The following is a 17,008-nucleotide window of genomic DNA, read 5'->3' as shown; positions in this document are numbered from 1 at the left end:
ACAGACTCTGCTCGATCCACTCACTCACTCACTCACTCACTCACTCACTCACTCACTCACTCACTCACTCACTCACTCACTCACTCTCTCACTTACGTAACGATAGCTAAACTAAATCCTACGCATTTTCCCGTACGAGTCAATTGACACCTATCTAGCGAAATATACCGCTGTAACTGATGCTATACATGTTATATTTCTTATCTAGCACTGTTGATACAGCGATATTGCAATTTAAGACCGCCCGTACATGTGAAACGAACGTTCCCCTGACAGAGCCCGGCTTGGTAAACATCAACCCAACACTGTTTAAACCGGATCTACCTAGAGCTCAGAGATGGTGACGTCATATTGTTTCTTCGGGAACCTACTTAACTTGTAAGAATGATGCAATAATACCACGAGTTAACGTTGCCTGGCATCGCTAAAATTCCATGTCAGCGTAAGTTGTTTTAATGTGTATTTCACCACAACACGCCCAAAACTTACAGACTACTTTTCAATCTAGTGTAGAAATTCTACTGATAATACATCTGAACCCGGATGTAAAACAAGGCGTGCGTGGCTTATCCTCTTTCTGCTTCCGGTCGAAAGCGTTGGTGTTATTGATTTTGGCACAATAGCCCCTAGACAGTATAAAAAGAGTGAAAGCATTTTGGTATTTTCACATTTTTTCAAGATGGCGGCTCTGGCAAGACGATCATTACAGCGTTTGGTTAGACTGCAAGTTGAATCTAAGGGATCTCGCTTCATCGTCTCAAGGTAAGTGAAATTTCTTTAAGTATATGTGATCCAATTCATGTTTGTACATGTAGTTTGAAGGTAACTAAAATTATGATGGCCCTTAATGACATCGAAGTGTGTATAGAGCAGTTATAGATTACAAGAACTAAGCCTGTCACTTTCTAACTTTTGCCCAATTGCTTAGTATATACGCTCTTACAAAAATGGATAATACATCTGATATTCATCATGAACTGATATTGAAGCCATTTCAACGTTTTCATTGCCATCGTGTAAAAATTATTACTTTTTACAGTACAGTATATAACTACATATACATTGTACGCAAACACTTAAATGAAATATTTGAATAACCTTGTCTGAGGTTGTTTATACTGTAAGCCTCTGCGACTGATGCAATACTTTGAAAAGAATTTGGAAACTGCATGGAAAGTTCAGAACTACGACTGATGCAATACTTTTAAAGGCACAGGCTACGTGGACAGTACATACAACTCTTCACTTGGCCCGTGGCGACAGTACCTGGGTGGAGCGTGGGTGGGGTTGTGGGTTGGACGCCCTTCCCCCAAATTACCCCCCCCCCCGTAAAAGATTATACTGAAACCCCTGATTAGTGTATACTTCACTTAATTTTCGTAATGGTGCAAATTCAGTTATAGATATCATCCCTGCGAAGATATAACGAAAATTCCTGCAAAAAAAGCGGATCCAGTCTGTGACTGTTATTGATCGATCCCTGAATGGTTGAGGCACCTGTTGCAGACGGCATGTTGTTGTGTATACTGGTCTCTGGGGGTATTTTGTGAATTGTATGAAAGGCAGCAATTTACAGGTGTTGTTTTTGTGCTAAAACGACCGATAACAACATTTTAGCGTATATTTGAACCTAGTTGTAGAAGCCTTGCCGAACATTTTTCCAGCTAAATTAGCCGTATCTGTGCAAAGGTTGATACACAAAGACATTCTCGTATGTTTGCATGTATTACAAAAATATGAAAAATATAAAAAGTCAACTTCATAGCAAAAGCACCTATATACCGGTACATTTCATGCAAATACTACAGCAACTTTTATTCCTGTGTAGTCTTTTTCTCTCCCTTTTGCTAGCCCGTTTTGGTGGTTAAATCGTAATTTCATTGTTGTTGCCATACTGTGTTGATTACATAACATACACCAAATGGGCGAGCAATGTATTTCTTTATATATATACAAGAGCATGGTATATCCGTCTACTTAATATGTGTTACGTGCAGTCTGTTCCACATAGTTTACTCACGCAAGCGGCTGTTCAAACAGCAACCGGATGTTACCAGTTGTAGGGTCAAAGGTCAGCTAGCAACAGGTGTCATGGCAGTTTGTCAGGTGTCACAAGGGCAGTGACCCCTAAAGCTGAATTCAAAACAAAGTAAAACGATAAGAAAATTCTACGTGTGCCTTCTTATAATACTGACCAAAAATATGGCTTATATATATTATTCTTTCATTCCTCCTTTGCAAAAATAGTTATTGTTTTCTTTCCTGTTATTTTCGTTGACAACTGAGTATTTAATCCTACGTTGCAATATCAAGGCAATTTGAAGGACTTTTCAACCACGTCTATATGTGCTTCACAAGGATTCAGAAACAAGAGTTCGAAGATCTCAACCCTCCCTTTGTTGTGTGCGCTGAAATGGGAAATTTTCGGGGTGGTTTAAAATTCGTGATGAAATTTTCATCGGAAACTTAAATTCGACGCAATGATTCTTCTGTATTCTCCCCGCATACCCGCTTTTTAACCGCGAAATTAAAACAATTGCGAACACTCAATTTCTCCCTAACACGAAATCAAATTCCCGAGATCATTTTCCTTTTAGAAGTAGTTTAATACAACCTCATTGATTATGCAGCCTTGAAACTTAAACATATGTAAATAATGTTTTACATACATCCATTGATCACTTCCTGTTACTCTACGTTGAACGTGACTAGGACATGGAAAAGATATAACTGGGTCAACATCGAAAAAACACGAACTTAAGTGTATTAAATAAACAATGTTTGTTCTAGACACATGTCGCAGGGAGAGAAGCCGTTGTCTGGAAAGTCAGCCATCGTGACGGGTTCCACCAGCGGGATCGGACTTGGCATCGCCCGGGCACTGGCCAGTAACGGCTGCAACATCGTGTTCACCGGGCACAAGGACGAGGCCGGCATTAGGGAACTACACCAGGAGTTCACCAGGTATGGGGGGAGGAGGGGGGAGGGGGGTTGCTGAGACGTAACAAAATTATTGATCCGCCAAAAAAGCAGTTACTCAAACAACTGGATATGATTTTGGAAACGGTCAGACGTTTCAAGTAGAATCCACTACTTTTCGTCAGTGACTGTGAGCAAGATCAGTCGAACAGCAGGTTTATAACCACGAACTATGAATTAATATGCAAATAAAGAGAAGACAATTTTTTTCAGATAGTCCAACAGAAAGCAAATTAGACAACTCAAGACAAGGTTGAAGTAAAAGGGGACAATAGCTCCTATTGTTTTCATATAGAATTAATTTTCGATATGAAATTATTGATCGATTGATTAATTGCTTGATTGATTGATTGATTGGATGACCGTTTGATTGATTGATTTGTTGATAATGATAATAAATATAAAGTGCAAAGTTTGGAGTTCGCCGAAATTTCTCCCCTCATTTTTTCATGGTGGTAATGAGTGCCAACTGGACACCGTTATTTTCAACAACAACATGATACAGATATGTGTTGTTTAAGTAGAAGTGTGTTAGTAAACTGAACAACGAAATACACCGTTAGTCACACATTAATTGTTCAAACCAAATTTAAAATGAAAATTTGCAAGATTTTTCTATTTTGAGTCATAATTCAGATGTCGTAAAATCGAGAAATGTACGATTTTGCGTCAGGAACTAATACACATGCTTTTATTACACGTTCATTTTTTATCGAATAAGTTGAAATTTGGCACAAAGAAATATCTCAGTTCATAGATTAGATTTTTATGAGCGAATGAGATGACTTTAAGATGAACACACCCTTGGTAGTCCGTTACTAGTAGAAGATCAGTTACTCTAGACCCACTTACAATCATGTACGAAGCTTGATAGATATTAAGTTTTAACCTGTAGCATATGGTTCAAGCAACTTTTAATTTTTAACAAAATCCCGTTTCGTTGGCTTGTGGCATGAAGTTCTCAAACCCACTTTTCCTTGACTTTGTTATCCCGGCTGCCTTATTGCCTTACCACAATGCAAATTGGGACAGGGTTTGATAATAGACCCCGGACCTAAAAAGTAGCTCCAAACTTCTGATCAAGAAATCCCTTTGCTGTGATTGGTTCGTACTTATTGGACCCGTCGAGACAGGTGATGATGACGTCATTGTCGGGGTAGACAAAGAACGCCAGCGATTGGCGCACCTGTTCCCGGCCCTGGCTGGTCGGCAGCAGGACGCGGTGCTTGGTGGACACCAGACGGTCGGACGTCCACCTCTGCATCAGGTCTCCGATGTTGACCAGCACGGCGTTCTCTATGATGGGGGCCGGGACGTAGACCCCGTCCCTGTTGAGGACCTCCAACCCAGGCACCTGCTGGAAGAGGAGCGTGATGGCGCCGTAGTCGGAGTGCTCGCCGCACCGCACCTGGCCCGGCTTGGTCTCAGCGGGTACTGGCGGGTAGTGAAGTAGGCGCAGCGCCGTGGGGTTACCCCCCGTACCCATCAACGCGTGGGAGTTAACAAACACCTTGGCATCCTTCAGATGTAGACCCCTGGCAACTAGCTCCAAAATTTGCAGGCTAAGCTTTTTGCACTTATCGTAGAAGTCAAGCACGACGTCTTGGAACTCTGTAAGCTCTGCCGTTGGCCATGCAGATGGTTTCTCCGGCACCCACCTCACACTGAAGGCCTCCTTCAGGTCGCCTGGACGCGACGGGTGGGGGCTCTCACGTTCTAGGGCCACCCATCCGTGGACGCTGTCCACCGACCAAGCGTACTTTTCTTTGACGTTCTTGGGAAGAGAGAAAAATTTCTCTGCTACTTGAAAGACTTGCTCGATCTGTAGATATAGCACGAAAAACAAATCATGACATAAGTACTGATTTCTAGGCATGAAGCTCTACCCTAGATAGCATAGAGACAACTAGTTTTCTACCTTGAATGAAACGGGATGAATCATTCTCTATACATGCACGTTAAACTTTGTAAACACACAAATACGCTCTTTCACACTTTCGAGTACGCATGCGGGGTGACAGAAATAATGGGTGATAGATCAAAGGCGAAGGCCACTGGCTTATAAACAGTTTTCGCCTCGACCATTTTCTAGATTTGCGTAACAATGTCCAGATGGGTTTCATTTACGTCTCAGGGGCTTTGACATATTGCCTACACTTTCTTTCGTCGCGCATGCGTACTCGGAAGTGTGAAAGAACTTATAATGAAGAGAACCGCACCTGAGCCGTGGGAATGCCGTGGTTCGATAGATACACAAACCCGGTGGTGCTGAAGGCGTGGATGATTTGACCAGCCAGGGCGACAAGTTGGTCATCATCGGCACTATAATGTTCCAGGCTGTAGGGTAGGAATTCGACAAGAGGGATAGGGCTCTCCATTGTATACCTGTCGGCACAACCAGAAAACGAGACATAAAAGTTTTGCTGCAGTACCAAAAAAACCGCAAGAGTTCAAACTCTTCGATAGGACATCTAATGGGATTTGGGACATAATTTTTACATCGGCTAGGCTCTGAAGCCACAATTTTCCCCGTCGGACTGCCGGATACGGGGGAGGGGGGTATTGTTTTGCTGCTTGCATGATTACTGACGGCGTCTATAGGTGGACGGGTCCCCAGTTTATTTCAATTGCGAGTCAAGATAATTCAGATACCTGGCTGTGCCCAAAAAATAGCACAGGGTATCCCACGGGGTCATCTCGGGGTAACGCCTGAAAGTGCAAAAACTGCCCGTATATACAAGCCGGCGGCGCGCCTTTTTCCAACTGTGACCGTAACTCACATGATGGCCTGGGAACATAGGCAGGTAGAACCGTAGCATTTTGTGCTATTGTAACTCAAGGCAAAGAATGTTTCTAATTTAGGCTAGATATGACACTGTTAACGATTTTATCGTCAGATGTTGCTCAGATGTAGTACACATAATATCACACGTACCTACAGTATTGGAAACCAGTGGTTAGTGGTTGTCTTCGGACGACAGACGGTCTGTACGGGTGTTACTTCTTCGAGTGGCGGGTGTACCTGCCTGAGCACATGACTATGACGTCAGGAGGTGCTTCACAGCTCTGTTACTTCAGAAACCAATCCGCAAAATAGCTGTGTTCCTTTTTTATTCGCTCTCTTTATTTCTATGATAAATTGAATTACAAGTGACGCGTAATAAAATATTCTAACTGGCGTGTGATATGCAGGATGAGAAGACGACCTCACTATGTGGTCTACTTCTCGACCGCGCAACACCTCTCAAGAGCAATCAATCATTTATAGAAAGAGCAAGGTCTTTTAACTCCTCTGACTTTGCCCTAACCCGGCAGGGTATACAAGCTTCGTGTCAGCATAAACAGATTAGAAACCATGAAGGTGCGTGGGCAGGTCAAGAGTTGAACGTCCGAAAGGCCTTGAAAAAATGTTGTGCTTCCAATCACCGTCCAATACCAATTATGTAATTACCACCGTTTACTAGTACGTCATGTTCGCACTAATTATGCAAATCATGCCCTTATTTCCATAGTTGATGGATAATGTATTATTTATGTTATATGTATTAAATTCCCGACATTACAAGTATAGATTTCTATCATCAATTATACAGATCAGGTCCTTATTTGTGAAATTTGCATGTCATTGTGTTCAGCTCTGTCTTAACTACCTTCACACTGAATATCGTGGAAACTTTTTCATCTTAATATGTTGAAAAGAAAATATGTTTTTAAAACCTTGACGAACGGCACGATTTCAGGACAATAAAGTGTGCTATCAGGGTCAAATAAAACACTGTTTTTCAGGCAGCACAAGGTCAAGGCTAACTACATCCCTGCCGAGCTGACCCGTCCCAGTGACATCGAGAAGTTATGTCACGAGACGATGGCGTACTATCCAGAGGGCGTCAACATTCTCATCAACGCTGCAGGTACGGAAATGCACATGACATTATATAAATTGAATGATACTTTTTAATAAATGCTTCCGCACATGAGGCGTCGCCAAAAGTGTGACAAAATACATATGATGAAGAAAAAGGTAAAATGTATACTAAGAGAACATTTTTTGGGAGTTAGTATGCAAGCCCCCCACCCCACTCTCATTTCTTATAGATAAAATTAATACTTTCACGGATCTAACTGCACATGGAAAGGTCAAGATTAAAGACCCTTGAGAAATAAATAAAACAGGTCTGGACATAGTTATGCAAACCAACGAAGGCCATATGTATGTGAACATGTGTAAAGCATGGTCGACACAAGTTCAACAATTCAGGGACCTTCACCTTTTGCTTACGCATGCGTAGCAAAGATCCGTGAAGCTGCTTATATATTGTCTAATGACTAATTAGATCCTGCACAATACAATGCACTCATGGATGTGTTCATTCATACGTGCTTTTTCTCGCCGTACATACATACAGGTATCCAGCACGTGTGTCCTATTGAGAAGTTTCCATTGGAACGCTGGGATACCATGATGTCCGTCATGCTGACTGCCCCGTTCCAAGTCATTAAACACCTGCTGCCCGCCATGAAGGCTAAAGGTAATGGCTTATAACATAGGTGTCCTTTGTCATGTCCCGTTCCGTGCCCGTCACGATCCGCGCTTTTTTCAGGCACAGAACGGGATACAGTACTATGCAACCATTTATTGTATTTATCACAACGAAAATTTTGATTACCATCGCCAAGAAGGTTTTTTTTGTACCGTTTATGTTTGTTTGTATGCATAAATGTATGTATGTTTATGGTTTAGTAGTGTAATTCAAGAAGCTATGGTCTATGTGGATTTTCTTGAACCTTATTATGTGGCTAGATCGAGTTCTGTCAAAGAAATAACCGGGCTCCCCTGGCAGCGTTTCTAGGTACTTCATCAGGACTTTCGGTCTTAATATCGCGTGTTGTGTGCAAGCTATGCTTACGATTTTCGAGTAGCAGATAACTTTTGCGCTCTGGAAGAAGTGATCTAAATTTGGTCCCTCCAGCAGCTTTCTTCTGCAGGGGGCGTTTTTGTTCATGACATCGGTTACAGTTACACTGCTGTGAAATTCATGCTATTAATTATGCCATTACAATTTTCATCTAAAAGTTGTATTTTCATATTTGAACCTTACATCAAGAAGATTCTCATTCTCGAGGAACTGCTTTTACAAAAATAGCAATGACAGCGGACATACTAATCAACGTAATTTACCTAGTTTAGGATCTCTGATACTTTTTTGCAAGTTTCTACACTGACTATGTGGATAACACTGCAATTCATCTCTCACCAGGATGGGGGCGCATCGTCAATGTGTCCACGGTGCACGGGTTGGTGGCTTCTGTGAACAAGTGTGCGTATGTCGCCGCAAAACATGGTCTAAACGGTCTCACTAAGGTAGGGAAGCCACATCAAAGCGTTATCATTAGGGCTCCAGAAATACCGGCCTGTGCTCAAAGCTTCAAACCCATCTTACGAGCCTTTAATTTAGCAAGATTTTGGTACATATAAGTTCATGGTCGTTTCGCCACAAGGCGGCCGGCAGCTGCACTGCAGAATGAGCCCGTATGGGGTCCTTCTAAAGTGTTTAAATGCGCCGTAATTTGCTCTTGGAAGTGTTCTTTATGATTACGTCACTGTCTATGTTACAGGTCGTTGCCTTGGAGACGGCGGGGACTGGGGTCACGTGTAACTCAATATGTCCCGGATGGGTGCTGTCTACCAGTAAGTATAATGTAAATAATCTTGTTTGATTTATTTGCTAATTGTCCCAATAGGATCATTCTGTTTTACCACGTGCAGGTTTGAACGATTTAATGAGATAAAAAGGGTGTGTGAGGTTCTGCAACAAATCGGAAGGTGGCGATTTTAACAGATGTCAAACATTTGCCGTCAGCGGCCGTCACACTTAAATGAATTCAAAGGATGTGAGGTCGTGTGGCGCAACGGCAGAGCGTTTGACTCAGAACCAAGAGGTCCCGAGTTCGAATCCTTTACTTACCTGTTGCTATTTCTTTTCTTTTGATATAACATAAGTATGTCTGCTTCCAGTGATGGAGCAGCAGATAGCTCAAGCGTCTGCGGAAAATGGCATTTCTTGGGACGAAGCGAAGGTATGTTCCTTCTCAACCTTAAAAAGTACTGACTTAGTACGGTAAAAAATGACAACGTTCGACCGCCTGTGAAGGTCAACTTGAAGCATGCATGCTGTAATTTGAGAGTAGGCATGGCGACGTTATTTTGTTTCTCACACACACTCGTCTTTGTTTACAACAGTTGTTACTGATATCCCAGAAGCAACCGTCCATGCAGTTCGCCACCATTGAGCAGGTACTATTACAATTGATCACTTCCCGTCACTATATGTTGAACGTCAGCATATTATGGAATATATAGTGCTACGGAAATATACAAGCAGACAGATCCAAACACTACCTCCACGCTATTAGTCTTTTCCATTGACCCCATGACCTGGAATGCCTGTCAGATCTAGTCCAAGGTTTAAACAATCGACCTTTTCTACCATGCCTTAGCTCCATTTCCTGTCACACCCGCAATTTTGACCTTTTGTCCTTCACTTCCTGCCACTCTATGGTCAGACATTAATGACGAAAGACGGAAACCAAACTAAGAAAACGGACAAGCAAGCACATCGAAAACAATATCCCTGTTTACGTAGCTTACAAACAACTCGGTGTAATTTCTGTTCCAGGTGGCAGCGTCAGTTGTGTACCTGTGCTCTCCGGCTGCTGACCAGATGACCGGTTCCTGTATGACCATGGACGGAGGGTGGACGGCGCAGTAGTACCTACACAAGATGTCCGATACAAGAAATGGTCAATGGGCCAATCAGTATTAGGAATAGTTCTACTTGATATCCAATTGCCAACATGCAATGGAATTGAAAACATGTATGAGAAGGCCAGAAAAATTTTAGTCCGCATCAATACAGAAGCTAGGTAAAGTAGAGTATATCAATAAAAAGAGTAAAAATTATTTACTACTACATATAGTAGGATACCAGTCATGAACAGTACTTTAACACATTTTTAACATTTCGACTTAACGAGAATGCAGTCAGATAATGACCATTATTGTGATTAAATAAGCGTTTTCATTGTAGTTGACAGTGACACTGCATTAGTTTGTGAGCCTCCCCAACGTAACGCCCTTCTAAACCATTGGTATATTTTACAGGTCAGTCAATAAACGATTGTGACAATTCATACAATTGTGAAGTACGTAAAGTTTCTCTTTATTGTAATTCATTAAGTATATAATCATCTAGGTTTTGATTGGCAATGTACGCGTCCATTGGTCATAACTGAGAACTAAATGAATGCGACAAATAGACGGAGCAAAAACAATGATGCGTCCCCGTGTATTAGTATCTTTTTCCATTGACCCCGTGACCTGGAATGTCTGTCATGTATGAAACCACTAGTTCTACTGCCTGCATCCTTTTATTCCCACAAGAGTGACTTTCGTGGTAACACCAGTCTCCCCACTCTCTCACTTCCAGCTTACTCTACTGATAATGCACTGAAAATTTAAAAAAAAAACCTACGAACAACAAACAAAACACTGTTTGTCAAACAACGAGACACTGCGACGCAAAACCTACGGTACATAGAAGAAAAACGCCGTAGTCTTCATTTGCTGTGTCGCCAGACCGACGCTGTATGCCAGATACGCGTGCTTGTAGACATCGTGCAGTACCATAATACTCCGCTAGTAGTACTTAACTCGATACGATGCGGCCAGTCACCCATCGCTATTTGGCCCATACTACAAACGTACAACGACTCCATCTGATCATTAGAGGCATTAACATCTATTGATTCACCGGAAGTTGAGGTAATCCGTTCATCAGGCTCGTCTAGCCAACATAATTATAGAAGGGTTTCCTCATTTGTCAGTTTCTGTTTCTCTTTCTTGTACAATACACCGTGATACAACGGAGAAATGAATACTAAAGATTATTACAGAAGAGGACCGTTTGGGCAAACATGTGCGGCCGATGATAAGAAGATTATAGGATCTTATACCGACGTCGTCAAGGGGTCTGGAGAGGAGCTCCCCATGGCTCTAGGTATAACACATTTTTGTAAGTCTTTTTGCGCAACAATATAAAGGAGAATGGATTCATCCCTCAAGCTAACCGACATCTTTCACACCCCAGTCATCCCTCAGTAAGACATCTGCGCAATAAGACAGCTTTTTTTTTTTCTAAAGATAAGCAATCAGTATTAGTTTGCCTTTCTTCTCTCGCAAATTGAAGGTCTCTCTACGTAATCAAACCATTTACTGGCCACTTGCTACGGGGATTGCCAGGCTGCACGATACAAACAAAAATACGTTAATGATTGTAGTAACCTAAACTGAATTCAGTGGATAATTTAATCATAAACCAACCAATCAGACGTACCTTGTCTTCGAAATACCGCAGTTTACCTCAGAAAGTTGCTTCATATTCACCTATACTGTTATTACCAAGAAATAGTATCCCCCCCCCCACTTAATCTGTAAATCATTGTGTTTACAGACCTTGTTGCACGGTCTAGACCGTACGGCGCCCAGACACAATTCCAAGATCCAATTCTACTTATCGTATTGGGAAACACATATCATCATTCGTGATAGAATAAGTGACACATATTATGTCTTCTATAAAGGCGTAACGCCGCATTGTGCGTAAGTAACATTTATGAATGTAACCCAAGGGGCGATATTGCCAATAAAACATGTACACTGTCTGTAATATAAAGCCAGTTTTGATACTTATTCATTATTATTCAATGATGTAAGTGAGTAAATAAACTAAAGGTTACTAGACAGCTTGAAACCTACAACGTCCAAGGATAAAATTTATGGAGGGGAGTTAGATGGACTCTTTCCTAAAACGTTTTTGCGTTTTTGCTTTTTGTTATTTGGACAATTGTTGCAAAAGTTTGTATTCTTATTTGTTCACTTTCTGTCTTGTGTATATAATGTTTAGTGGTGGCGCTAATATAAGTTTGTCAACTTGAGTTCGTCACCACTACGTCTGTAATCTCTTCTCACTTAAATAGATTTAAAAAATAGGAAGGAAAGAGATACCTCCTCATTTCAATACTATGCCGGATGCCCAAGACACTGTGTCACCCACTATACCCTATGGCCTCTGAATTGGTCTAGCCCTACCTTTACCTTTATGAAAAATACAGACACCAAAGTGGACACTGTAACGTTTTTGGAAGAATTGATGGCTACCATTTTGTTTATTATTCACCAAACGTACCAGGCATAATCCAACTGGCCCAAGCCGGTCTTATCCAACCAAACCCATCACTCAGACACACTTATTTCTAAACATGCCCCACCTTTTGGCTTCGCCTTACTTGTACAAAGTATTCTGACTTATCGCTTGGTTTTCTAAGAAAAATTGCCACACACTGAGTAAATCGCATATACCCATTAAAGCAACAGCCCCTGTACTAAACCTAAATGTCTCTTCTTTGCAAGGAATCTTCCTTTATGTTGCGTGATTCAGGTAAAGTGTCGGAATGGCTGATGACCCATGTGTCAAGCTGCTGAAAGGTTCCTTAAGTACGTTCTAGGCCTCACCCAGAATCAAGGGGCACAACTCAAATTTGGGGCATATTAAAGAAAGATGAGGTCTTTTATAATGCCTACCATGACTAAAATCATTGTGGTCATCAAGTTGCAGGCGATTCCCTTCTGAAAATCAGTAGTTAAGTGATAAGAAAAAACAAGGTTGAGTAACGAACGCTAGAACTGTGATCAGAGCTACATGTGTGGGTCGGTTCTTTGTGCCTCAAAATCTTTGAAGACGTCATAATGTTTGATGAGAAGTGTCTTGGTAGCTGAACCGACAAGACGTGGGTAGGTATTAGGTGGGTGACTTAGAGGGAGTTTCTTAGAGGTGAGGGATGAAAGCCCTTAAGTTGACCCGTGCATCACAGATCGCAGCTCAACTGTCCACGTTTCTTCCTTTTCTCCCATTTATCGCTACTGCTACAGAATAATGCCAACAATTGTTTTAGTTTTCGATGGCATTCATAAAAGGCTTCACTCTTCATAACTGTCCAAAAATGTAAGCTGTGTCTCTTGTTTCCGGTTGAGGCCTGGTGCTTATAGAAATGTCCCCGTGGTCGTTGAGTACCGTGATGTATTACACTGGAAGTCAGTAAAGAAACAATCAGGTCTCCGAAGTGTCTCCTGCCGGGAAATGGGGGGCAGGATTGACGGGTTACAAGATTCGATCTGACGCACCGTGAATAATTAAAGAGTGGCAGAATTCTCTTGGTCAAAAGCTGTTAAAGAGCATCGCAGAGAATGAAAGCGGGGCATCGGTGGTAAGGTGGTCTTGTGGCTATGGTTGTTGAATGGTCTAAAGGTTCTGGGTTCGAATTCCTGGTAGGCCCCAATGTTGTGTGTTTTAGAAAGACACTGAACAAAAAGCGCATTTCCTCACCTGACTCACGTGAAAATGAGTACGGACGTCCTATTGGATGCGATGTCCTGTGTTTGTGGAGATCCACAACTCAACCACCTTAAACAACCCACCACAGTGTTGCTTCTATTCATATAAACTTTCTCTTCTGTTTGTTAACAAGTTATGGTAGGAGAACACTAAAAAAAAAAAAAAAACTTAAAAAAAACTTTTTTTAAAAACGAACGAGTGCGAGTCTAGCTGCAGGTAAGTCTATATCGGTTTTTCTTATCTCCATCTTCCAGTTGCTGCAGAAAACGTACAGGTCAGTGAAAAATATACATTATAAGATTACTAAAATATATATCCGTCTTAAAGGGAAGACAAAGTTCTTGAAAAGTGTATTGTATAGGCCGCTGTCTAGGCTCTCAATCAATCGACCGCAGGCATCAGGGCAGATGCATGGCGGCTGCAGACATCTCCCTCCAGGATGTTCTGTTTTCGGCCAGAGCTCTCCAGTCGGCTCTGCTGTGTCCAGAACATTGAACACTTGGTCTAGGCTCTGCGTAGGAGAAGTTACGATTGTGAATCTAAAATGTCATCGAAATTCGACGTGACAGCTTAATTGTACACTTCGTGACCTGTGACCGGGACCCATGTGTTGGCCTGGAAACCTACTTTTCTAGGACACGGAAAGCTCCCTCTTAACTCTAAAAGCCGTCATGTCCCAACGGAGAACCCACCATTAAGATTGCACGATCCATCTTTGCCTTCATCTTAAAGAGAGATCGAGTCCAAATTGGCTGATAATTGGATAATTGGATAGACAACCGACGGTAACAGCTGGAAGATATCAACTAATAAACTGTATGGGATAAATTGAGTATAGATGTATATTTCGTACAGCTATATGTGCGATCAAGTTGTTCAGATGTGAGGCCTTAACGCTATACACAGCTCATGTGAAATATATAACATTGCCTTCAGTGCCAAGCAGAGACTTTGCCTATATTATATAGTGTTTTACCTATACAATGGGTCATGTATAGAGGGTGGAAAACCTCAAAATAGCCATGATCGCTGCTATATGGAAGCCAAATGGGATTAACCAGGGGGAGGACCCAATGCTACACTTAATGGTAAAGTGTAAAATGATGGGAGAAAACTAGGATTTCCAGATAACCAGGGAGATGGAAGTAGCATAACTAAATCAACTTTGTAGAGGTACACTTTACCGACCATCACCACACCTAGTCTAGTTGGTTTCTTTTTCAGATCTACCGTAAGGTTAAAGGTACTTTACCCAGGAATGATTAAGACCAATATCATTTTGGGTACTGAATGTGAATACATGAATCCGAAGTTAAGTACGTCGCGAAAATGCATGCAAAATGGCCCAAAAAAACAACAAAATAACCCCTGACCGATTCAAATTCACGAAGATTTAATCCAAACTACAATTTACTATTACTTGTACTTGACGGATTACAATCACTTTAGTTACGACCATTTTCATAAAATCGACCGATCAATCTCAATGGACATAAAAGTTTGTTCAAATTCTAGCTCTTGATTTATATTTGTATCCTTTTTTTGTCGTTTGTTTAGGTGCCGGCATGAAAATAACTCTAACGACTTGAGTATGATACCAACACCTGAAAAAAAAAAATCAATAAAAGAATTAGGTTAACAATATCTGTGAGACAGCGCTGACAAGACTCATGTTAAGCTAATTGTAAGAGTCATTTCCTCGCTACAGAAAGTAGATACATAAAGATAGTTGAAACCCTATCTGACCCAGATCTAGCTACCTTGCACCATTTAGAATATCTCCCGACGGTAATCAAGTCGCTAATACGACAAGCACTCTAATAAGCCGTAAATGAGTAGATCAATAGAGTAACAGACCACGGATAACGAGAAACATAACAGAGTTATCTCAAAAGCGTAGCCCAAAGCTAAATTTAACGCCAAATGAGGTTGTCAAAGTTACACCTCAGACGTCAGGTCGTCTTGTTCCTTCAGGCACATTGAACAGTAAGTTTCTATCCAGTTCTGTCGGCTGCCGGATATTTCTTACCAGGGATACCAACTCTTTTTAAGGGATCTTGAAATGTCCTGCGCCATGTATTCTTGGGTTGGCCTTATTTTCTTCTGCCGGCCGATGTCTGTTCCTGAGTGCCGCTGCCTTTGCAAGCGTAGGATGTGCTCTGTTGAACATTCCGTTCTCATGATAAAAAAGTACTATTTTATTTTATTCCTACATATTTACCAAGGATTGGGCAAAAGCGATGTTCTAATAGACGCCATCTCCTTTTTTAAACACAGATAAAAGCAAGATCAACCATGAAGATAAACAAGACCGTTAGAATAAAATTAATGGCGTGAAAGGAAACAACTAAGCAAATGTAATACATGTACAAGATTTAAGTTAATCGAGTCAAAAACGATCCGTCTTCAGAAATTGACGATGGCAGGAAATATTTGACTACTATTGAACGAAAGAGTGCATTTTTATATATTGTCTTAAATCTTTAATACAATAAGATAATCGATTCGTCACTTGAATTATGCTACTATCATCAAATTGTTGCAAAATTATCGAACGTTGGTCTTTGCGAATGAAAAATGGGTGAATGTTCACAGCTACCTTCTGGAAAAATAGATTGTGGTAGGAAGAAAAATGAAGCTAATACTCTTAGCCTGGAAGCGATGTGAAAAGAGATGATATCAAAAGAACGTTGTCTACCGTCAGCAACAAAATCGATAGATAAACGTTCAAAATAACCAAACTTAAGCGTATCCTCCAGCGCAAGATGACCGCAGTCACAAAAATGCTGACGTGCTTTTCAAAGTTTGGTCGATACTTTTTAAAACACTTTTGGGTAAGGCCATGTTGATTTGGTTATATGGATGATATCCGCGCGCGCAGAAATTTTCGTCCGTTTAAAAAAAGAAAGTTTTCGCCAATGCTGTCAATTGTACATAGCACTTGATCAAATGATCAAATATATATTATAAATAGAAGAAATAAAATCGTAAAACGAAATTGGAAACTAATGTTGTAGAAGTCCAATCGAAAGTAAAAGAAGACTATATCATAGCATAGTATACCGTACTCGGTGTGTTTAGTCATTTGTTCAACCTCCCTGACCACTTGCATAGCTTTTTTGGCTAAACTTTTGTTGTGTCAGCTCGCTCGCATCAGCTGTGGTTGCAGGAGGAGGTTTTTCCAAAATCGAATTATTATGGCCTTATTTGAAATTCTCATGAGAGTGAGACCTGAGCACCTTACACAACATGGCTATAAGTCCATATTCTGTAGCCTCCAGCGTCAAACGCAGACTGAGGCGGATGTAGATCGACTCTGCAGCAGACAACCGGAGGCCTGTTTCATCCCCACCACTCCTATCTTGTCACTGAAGCCCCTATCACACAGCAGGGATATCGATCGGCCGAAGAGTCTGCGAGTTCTAAATGACTTTTTTGACAGAAATACGCCCAGTCATCATCTTGCGAACTTTAGATATTGACAGATGACCAACAAATACAGCCGACGCTCATCGACTGTGACAGGGGCATAACGGACATCTTATCTGTCAACAGCCAAGTTTTCTAATTCTAGAAGC

The 17,008-nt window shown here is 41.3% G+C and overlaps 2 protein-coding genes across 4 annotated transcripts; one reads left to right on the top strand and one right to left on the bottom strand.

Moving 5' to 3' along the window:
• The first annotated feature begins 347 nt into the window (after positions 1-347).
• Positions 348-10,175, top strand: LOC136421674 (D-beta-hydroxybutyrate dehydrogenase-like). 2 transcript variants are annotated; one of them, XM_066409148.1, is made up of 10 exons: positions 348-442; positions 680-762; positions 2,791-2,964; positions 6,766-6,890; positions 7,386-7,508; positions 8,238-8,341; positions 8,596-8,668; positions 8,996-9,057; positions 9,221-9,274; positions 9,657-10,175. In XM_066409148.1, the coding sequence occupies exons 2-10, from the start codon at positions 680-682 to the stop codon at positions 9,747-9,749; spliced, it is 891 nt and encodes a 296-aa protein (XP_066265245.1). In that variant the 5' UTR covers positions 348-442; the 3' UTR covers positions 9,750-10,175. The 2 variants fall into 2 exon arrangements, with proteins under 2 accessions (XP_066265245.1, XP_066265244.1); XM_066409147.1 differs by lacking the exon at positions 348-442 and having other exon boundaries at positions 513-762.
• On the bottom strand, positions 3,550-6,031 carry LOC136421673 (uncharacterized). Of its 2 annotated transcripts, none has more exons than XM_066409144.1 (3): positions 5,915-6,031; positions 5,199-5,364; positions 3,550-4,801 (listed from the first exon to the last, which is right to left on the bottom strand). In XM_066409144.1, exons 2-3 carry the CDS (start codon positions 5,355-5,357, stop codon positions 4,034-4,036), a joined length of 927 nt encoding a protein of 308 aa, XP_066265241.1. In that variant the 5' UTR covers positions 5,358-5,364; positions 5,915-6,031; the 3' UTR covers positions 3,550-4,033. The 2 variants fall into 2 exon arrangements, with proteins under 2 accessions (XP_066265241.1, XP_066265243.1); XM_066409146.1 differs by having other exon boundaries at positions 5,919-6,009.
• Positions 10,176-17,008: the final 6,833 nt, after the last annotated feature.

The sequence above is a fragment of the Branchiostoma lanceolatum genome, chromosome 16, assembly GCF_035083965.1.
Source record: "Branchiostoma lanceolatum isolate klBraLanc5 chromosome 16, klBraLanc5.hap2, whole genome shotgun sequence".
In the NCBI taxonomy this organism is placed as follows: domain Eukaryota; kingdom Metazoa; phylum Chordata; class Leptocardii; order Amphioxiformes; family Branchiostomatidae; genus Branchiostoma; species Branchiostoma lanceolatum.
The sequence above is the reverse complement of the archived record's forward strand: the minus strand, read 5'-3'. Positions and strand labels throughout refer to the sequence as shown.

Coding starts and splice junctions, on each gene's coding strand:
- LOC136421674 (XM_066409148.1), top strand. CDS start 680: ATGGCGGCTCTGGCAAGACGATCATTACAGCGTTTGGTTAGACTGCAA. Junction 6,891..7,385: donor CATTCTCATCAACGCTGCAG/GTACGGAAATGC, acceptor ACATACATACAG/GTATCCAGCACGTGTGTCCT. Junction 9,275..9,656: donor AGTTCGCCACCATTGAGCAG/GTACTATTACAA, acceptor TTTCTGTTCCAG/GTGGCAGCGTCAGTTGTGTA.
- LOC136421673 (XM_066409144.1), bottom strand. CDS start 5,357: ATGGAGAGCCCTATCCCTCTTGTCGAATTCCTACCCTACAGCCTGGAA. Junction 4,802..5,198: donor ACGGCATTCCCACGGCTCAG/GTGCGGTTCTCT, acceptor CTATATCTACAG/ATCGAGCAAGTCTTTCAAGT.